At 47.9% G+C, this 7857-nt stretch overlaps 1 protein-coding gene across 1 annotated transcript; it reads left to right on the forward strand.

Annotated features, from left to right (window-relative positions):
* Positions 1–5220: 5220 nt before the first annotated feature.
* NHLRC1 (NHL repeat containing E3 ubiquitin protein ligase 1) lies at positions 5221–6939 on the forward strand. The gene has a single exon (XM_019986292.2). The coding sequence runs from the start codon at positions 5349–5351 to the stop codon at positions 6531–6533; it is 1185 nt and encodes a 394-aa protein (XP_019841851.2). The 5' UTR covers positions 5221–5348; the 3' UTR covers positions 6534–6939.
* The last annotated feature ends 918 nt before the right edge of the window (positions 6940–7857 follow it).

Consider the following 7857-nt stretch of genomic DNA (forward strand, 5'->3'; position numbering starts at 1 on the left):
GTTGGAAGAAAAGCTATGATCAACCTAGACAGTATATTAAAAAGCAGAGACATTACTTTGCCAACAAAGCTAGTCAAAGCTATGGTTTTTCCAGTCGTCATGAATGAATGTGAGAGTTGGACCATAAAGAAGTCTGAGCACTGAAAAATTGATGCTTTTGAACTGTGGTGAAGACTCTTGAGAGTCCCTTGGATTGCAAGGAGATCCAACCAGTCAATCCTAAAAGAAATCAACGCTGAAAATTCATTGGAAGGACTGATGCTGAAGCTGAAGCTCCAATACTTTGGCCACCTGACGCGAAGAACTGACTCATTGGAAAAGACCCTGATGCTGGGAAAGATTGAAGGCAGGAGGAGAAGGGGACGACAGAGGATGAGATGGTTGGATGGCATCAGCGACTGGATGGACATGAGTATGAGCAAGCTCCAGGAGCTGGTGATGGACAGGGAAGCCAAGCATGCTGCAATGCACGGGGTCACAGAGTTGGACGCGACTGAGCGACTGAACTGAGAACTTCCCTGGTGGGCCTGTGGTTAAGATTCCGCATTTCCACTGCCGGGGTGCAAAGGTTCCATCCCTGGTGGGGGAAGTTCCACATGCCACACGGTGAGGCCAAAAAAATAAAATTAAATAAAAAATAACGTGTTGGTCTCCCTCTGTGTACACAGGCAAGCACTAGGCATTGGTCTTCTGGAACTTCTTCTCTCTTCAGAAAAAGAAAGAAGGGTTGAAGATAACAATTTTAAGATTAGATAGAAAGGAAAATTGGACTCCATACACTTGGTAAAGGAGAAAAAGGACAAGTGGCTGGGGGGTGGGAGGCGGTTGGGTGGACAGGGACGCTGGAGCAGTATCCCAGCTGTGAAAGGCTGCAAACCTACACGTTTTTAGTTCTGAAGCTTTGTGTCACTGAGAAGGCCTCAGCTCCGGATCAAATTCCACAAAGTTAAATTTCCATATTTACCGATTAGAGTGTTGACAGCAAATGGTTAGAGTCGATTGTGTGTGTATGTGCCAAGGGGCTTTCCTGAACCACTGTGCTGTCTACTAGGACAAGTGACAGACCGATTATTGTGACCATTCTTAAAGAAGGCGGATTTCTTGCAGGTTCGTCTGGTTTACCTTGCTGAACACCTCCAACCTCTTGGCGCAGTGCCGCCTGTTGCCACGCGAGGGCAGCACAGGATCAAGAAGAAGCCAGGCTCTTCCCCAAGCGCAGTTGCTCGTAGGATAGAGGCTCCGTCAGTCACATTGAGTGGCAGGGCTTGGGGTGGTGGTCTTTGGATTCGTTCTAAAACAATGTGGGAGCAGAGACAAGTTAAAGGCACATCAAACATCCACGAAATCCGTCTGGAAAACATCTTGAGAAGGTAATACACCAGAGACTTGGTCTACATCTCTTAACTAGAGGTCTAACTGTTCCCCGGCCGTAATCACTCGCTGCATGGGGTTACTGAGCTGAAAAAGGATGTGCTATAAATTTAAAATACACACTGGACTAGTGCTAATAAAACAGAGAGTGTAAAATATCTCACTAATTTTTACAGTGATTATGTGTCATAAAGATAGCATTTTGGATATTTTGGATTAAATAAAATATGCATATCCGATTAAGCTTATTTCACTAGCTTCTTTTCCTTTTTAAAATGTGGCTACTGGAAAATTTAATATTATATACGTGGCTCTTATTATATTTCTATTAGACAACATTAATTCTAAAAACATTCCACTTTTAGGGGGAAATTTAGGTTTCCTGAATGTTTTTTCTTAAGGATCACTGCAGAAAGCAATTTCTATTTGGAATGACAATGTATTATAGTCTGAAATTATAATATTAAGTTGATTACTATGTCCCAATACACAGATCATCTTTGAATCTTGTAACACTCGGTAGGAAAATGTTCTTTCTTATCTTACATTAAATCTTCCTCCAGGGGATTTAATGGGATAAAGATTTCCTGTTTTCTCAAAAGTCTAGCAAATAAGAGGGTGAATGATGGTGGTAATTATCTCTAAATGAGGAAAAATGATCTGATAAGTAATTTTGCCAAAGACAATGTTCATGCAGACATTGAGGGGAGAATTCCTGAAAGTGATTGCTTGTAGTTCCACAATGATTCCTGAGAGACTGTGTTACCTCCTGTTTGAAGATTTTTTTAAAACATATTGTATATTCTCTATGTTTTCCATATTGATTGAAGTTGAAAGAATTTAACTTGATGTCATTTGAGGGACTTTTGTATCACTGGTTCTCAAACTTGGCTGTACCTGATAAGCTCGAAGGGAACTTTAAAAAAATCCTAGCTGCCCAAGGACTTCCCTGGTGGACCAGTGGCTGAGACTCCACACTCCCAGTGCAGGGGGACTGGGCTCGATCCCTGGTGGGGGAACTAGATCCCACAGGCCACAACTAAGACCCAGTGCAACCGAATAAAACATCCCAGCTGCCAGACCACACCCTGGACAAATTACTCGTTGGAGGATGAGACCCAGGTATTTACCATGTGCAACCAACATTGAAAATGACTGGGATAGTTAAGACCGTGGGCTCTGAAAACTGCCTGGCTTCAAAGCCCAGCCTGGTCGCTTCCTAGCCCCGTGACCCTGGGCAAGAAAGTTAACCTCTGCAACCACTATGGCAGAAACAGGGTGATGAAAATATCACATCTTGTAAGGACTGTCATGTGGTTTAAATAAGATAACCTGTGCAAAACACTTAAAAGAGGGTGAGCATGCAGTAAGCTGATTATTAACTATCAACTTTCTAATTTCATATTCATTTCTCTGGAACACATTTCCAGCCATGGTCCTTGCCTCTAACACAAATTCACCTGTGTATTTCATGTATTGTCCTATGACATTCCTTCGTTCACATTGCTATTGTTGTTCAGTCGCTCAGTCATGTCCAACTCTTTGCGACCCCATGGACTGCCGCACGCCAGGCTTCCCTGTCCTTCACTACTATCTCCCTGAGTTTGCTCAAATTCATGTCCATTAAGTTGGTGATGCCATCCAACCATCTCATCCTGTGTTTCCCCCTTCTCCTCCTGTCTTCAATCTTTCCCAGCATCAGTCTTTTCCAGTGAGTCTGCTCTTTGCATCAGATGGCCAAAGTATTGGAGCTGCAGCATCAGTCTTTCCAATGAATATTCAGGACTGATTTCCTTTAGGATTGACTGGTTTGATCTCCTTACTGTCCAAGGGACTCTAAAGAGTCTTCTCCAGCACCACAGTTCAAAAGCATCAATTTTTCGGTGCTCAGCCTTCTTTATGGTCCAATTCTCACATCATACATGACTACTGGAAAAACCATAGCTTTGACTATTGGGACCTTTGTTGGCAAAGTGATGTCTTACATAAATTCATTTTTCAAGTGTTCATTGAGCATCTACTTTACTATGAGAGGGCTTCCCTGGTGGCTCAGTAGTAAAGAATCCACCTGCCAATGTAAGTGTCACAGGTTCGATTTCTGGATTGAGAAGATCCCTGGGAGAAGGAAATGGCAGCCCACTCTAATATTCTTGCCTGAGAAAACCCATGGACAGAGGAGCCTGGCAGGCTACAGTCCATGGGGTCGCAAAAGAGTCGGACATGATTTAGTGACTAAACAACAAAAACAACAACTTACTATGAGAATTATAGAAGGTCCAAAAGAAAACGCGTGCACCTGCCTTATCTACTTGGGTTTTAATTTCCTTCATGCACCTGTGTTTTCCCAATAGATCATAAGTATCATGAGCTCTGAGACTAGGTTTCACACCTGGCCAGCCCCAGCCCCTAGCATCCAGCACTGCTGACGGGAAATCGGAGGGCGCTTTGCTGGGTACCCGGGAGCAGCCTGCTTGTCCTCAATAGGTGTCCTCAAGTGTAAAGGGAAGGCGCTCCATCCATGACTGGTGTGACGATTGCAGGTCTGACTGCGTGCTGTGGATTGTTGTTGTTCAGTCACTCAGTCTTATCTGACTCTTTGCGACCCCACGGAATGCAGCACGCCAGGTTTCCCTGTCCATCATTAACTCCCAGAGCCTACTCAAACTCATGTCCATTGAGTCTGTAATGCCATCCAACCATCTCATCCTCTGTTGTCCCCTTCTCTTCCCGCCTTCAATCTTTCCCAGCATCAGGGTCTTTTCCAATGCGTCGGTTCTTCACGTCAGGTGGCCCAAGTATTGGAGTTTCAGCTTCAGCATCAGTCCTTCCAATGAATATTCAGGACTGATCTCCTTTAGGATGGGCTGGTTGGATCTCCTTGCAGTCCAAGGGACTCTCAAGAGTCTTCTCCAACACCACTGTTCAAAAGCATCAATTCTTTGGTGCTCAGCCTTCTTTATGGCCCAACTCTCACATCTATCCATACATGACTACTGGAAAAGCCATAGCTTTGACTATATGGACCTTTGTTGGCAAAGGAATGTCTCTGCTTTTTAATATGCTGTCTAGGCTGTGGATCAATTTCAGTTCAGTCTCTCAGTCATGTCCCACTCTTTGCAACCCCATGGACTGCAACATGTCAGGCTTCCCTGTCCATCACCAATTCCCAGAGCCTACTCAAACTCATGTCCATTGAGTTAGTGATGCCATCCAACCATCTCATCCTCTGTCATCCCCCTCTCTTCCCACCTTCCATCTTTCCCAGCATCAGGGTCTTTTCCAATGAGTCGGTTCTTCGCATCAGGTGGCCAAAGTATTGGAGTTTCAGCTTAAGCATCAGTCCTTCCAATGAATATTCTGTGGATCAGTTCAGTTCAGTTCAGTCCCTGAGTTGTGTCCGACTCTTTGCGATCCCATGGACTGCAGCACGCAGTCTATTCTGTGGATTCTGCTAAGTCACTTCAGTCGTGTCCGACTCTGTAATTGCTGCAACTGCTAAGTCGCTTCAGTCGTGTCCGACTCTGTGCGACCCCATGGACTGCAGCCACCAGGCTTCTCCGTCCATGGGATTCTTCAGGCAAGAGTACTGGAGTGGGTTGCCATTTCCTTCTCCAATGCATGAAAGAGGAAAGTGAAAGTGAAGTCGCTCAGTCGTGTCTGATTCTTAGCGACCCCATGGACTGCAGCCTACCAGGATCCTCCATCCATGGGATTTTCCGGGCAACAGTACTGGAGTGGGGTGCCATTGCCTTCTCCGACTCTCTGATTAGAACTTGTTAAAATCCACTGTGCGCCTCTCCGGATACAGTGCGGCGCGCGCCCACAAGGGGGCGGCACCTCTCGGCTGAGCGGCCGGACAAAGTGGACGTCAGGCCCAGCGGCCCCGCCCCGTGACCGTGACCCCAGGCCGCGCCGGCGCGGCGTCCAGCTCGGCGGGCAGACGGCGCGGCCGGAGCGTGCGGGGCGGGGGCCGCGCGATGGGGGCCGAGGCCGCTGGGAGCGGGCCGGCGCTGCGGGAGCTGCTGCGCGAGGCCGAGACCAGCCTGCTTGAGTGCAAGGTGTGCTTCGAGCGGTTCGGCCACCGCCAGCAGCGGCGCCCACGCAACCTGTCCTGCGGCCACGTGGTCTGCCTGGCCTGCGTGGCCGCCCTGGCGCACCCGCGGACGCTGGCCCTCGAGTGCCCCTTCTGCCGGCGGGCCTGCCGGGGCTGCGACACCAGCGACTGCCTGCCAGTGCTCCACTTCCTGGAGCTCCTGGGCTCCGCGCTGCGGCCCGGCCCGGCTGCCCCGCGCGCCGCCCCCTCCGCCCCGGGGGTCCTCACCTGCCAGCACGCCTTCGGCGGCTGGGGGACCCTGGTCAACCCCACCGGGCTGGCTCTGTGTCCCAAGACGGGGCGGGTCGTGGTGGTGCACGACGGCAAGAGGCGAGTCAAGGTCTTCGACTCCGGGGGAGGCTGCGCGCATCAGTTTGGAGAGAAGGGGGACGCTGCCCAGGACCTTCGGTACCCGGTTGACGTCACGGTCACCAACGACTGCCATGTGGTCGTCACCGACGCCGGCGACCGCTCCCTCAAAGTATTTGACTTTTTCGGCCAGATCAAACTCGTCTTGGGAGGCCACTTCTGCTTGCCGTGGGGTGTGGAGACCACCCCGCAGAATGGGGTCTTGGTCACGGACGCGGAGGCGGGGTCCCTGCACCTCCTGGAGGTCGACTTTCCCGAAGGGGTCCTCCGGAGGACTGAACGGTTGCAGGCTCACCTGCGTCACCCGCGGGGGGTGGCGGTGTCCTGGCTCACCGGGGCCATCGCGGTCCTTGAGCACCCCCTGGGGCCCGGCGCCTGCAGCAGCACCACGGTGAAGGTGTTTAGCGCGAGCATGCAGCTCATCGGACAGGTGGACTCCTTCGGGCTGAGCCTCTTTTTCCCTTCCAAGATCACCGCCTCCGCCGTGGCCTTCGATCACCAGGGCAACGTGGTGGTTGCCGATACTTCCAGTCCGGCTGTCCTCTGTCTAGGCAAACCGGAGGAGTTTCCAGTGCTGAAGCCCATCATCACCCACGGTCTTTCGCATCCCGTGGCGCTGACCTTCACCAAGGAGAGTTCTCTTCTTGTGCTGGACAGCGCGGCCCATTCTGTAAAAGTCTACAAGGTTGACTGGGGGTGATGGGGTGTGGTGGGGGTCCTGGGACCTGCTCCAGAAGCCCTGGAGCTGCCCCTGTTGAGTCCTGAATCAATGACTTAATCATCTGTTCAATAGAGATGACTGTAACTGCCTGGTAGACTTAACAAAGGTGGGGGCCATTATTAAAGAATAATAATGAAATCTACCATTGATGGATTATGTACTCCTAGTGCCAAGAAATTTGTGAATATTAGCCCCTTTAATCCTTTCAACGGCCCAGTGGTAATTTCTATTACGTATCTCATTTTAAGGATGAGAAAACTAAGACCCAGAGAGCTAAAGAGATTTATCCAAGGTCACATTTACTTACTCTGACAGTCACAAATGGAACTCAATTCTGACTCCAAAACGCCTTGCTCTTAAATAAGACAACAGATGTGGAAAAATATATATGAGTGTATATTGTTGCTACATGTACTCTATTTACAAGTAGCTATTGTCTTAGAGGCACAGAGAAAGGAGACTTCATAGAGTTCAAGAGAAAAAGGATTTTGTGGTGGATGTCAGTTTAGTTCAACATACAATTCCTTTGATGGCTCTTTAGATGAAGTTACTGTGGATCTTGAGTTACTTGAAAAACAAAAGCAATCAACTTTGCTTATTCAAAAGGTCAACACTTCTCTTAGTACCTGTAACTGCTCTGCTATAGGCACTTATGAAATACTACTTGGTTGGTTGAGAAAGGTTTGTGTTTTTGTTTTTTTGTGTGTGTTCTAAGAAATCTTTACTTAATCAAGATAACTAAGATTTTTTTTTTCTTATGTTTTCTTCTACAAGTTGTTAATTTTTGGGTGTCCCATTTTGAGTTGATTCCTGTCTACAACATGAAGTATGGGTTGAGGTTTATTTATTTATTTTTTTTTTGATATGAGGGTATCCAATTATTCCAGCACTATTTGTTGAAAAGATTTTTTTTTTTTTTTTCCTCCTTGTAGCATGAGGGATCTTAGTTCCTTGGCTAGGGATCGAACCCGTGCTCCCTGTACTGGGAGCACAGAGTCTTAGCCTCTGGACTGGGACGGAAGTCCAGGAGAAAGACTTATGTCAGTGTAAGTTCTGAACTCCTGTGGAATGCTCTACACATGTACTTGTGTTAGAGGGCTGGATGATATTTCTTGTTAGTGTAATATAGAGATAAGTCACCACAGGCAGTTCATGGCAGAAATGATTTTGCTTGCCTCTTTATGATCAGTGGTAATCTGAAGAACTTTTGTGATGGGGTTTTTCTCTATTTAAATCTGTCCCATATGTTGCAAACACCAGGCACTCAATAAATAATTCCTTTGATCCTGAGTTGGCATTTAAC

This window comes from Bos indicus, chromosome 23 (genome assembly GCF_029378745.1).
Source record: "Bos indicus isolate NIAB-ARS_2022 breed Sahiwal x Tharparkar chromosome 23, NIAB-ARS_B.indTharparkar_mat_pri_1.0, whole genome shotgun sequence".
Classification (NCBI taxonomy): Eukaryota; Metazoa; Chordata; class Mammalia; order Artiodactyla; family Bovidae; genus Bos; species Bos indicus.

What these genes read in the sequence shown, in the direction of transcription:
- NHLRC1 (XM_019986292.2), top strand. Translation starts at nt 5,349, where the DNA reads ATGGGGGCCGAGGCCGCTGGGAGCGGGCCGGCGCTGCGGGAGCTGCTG.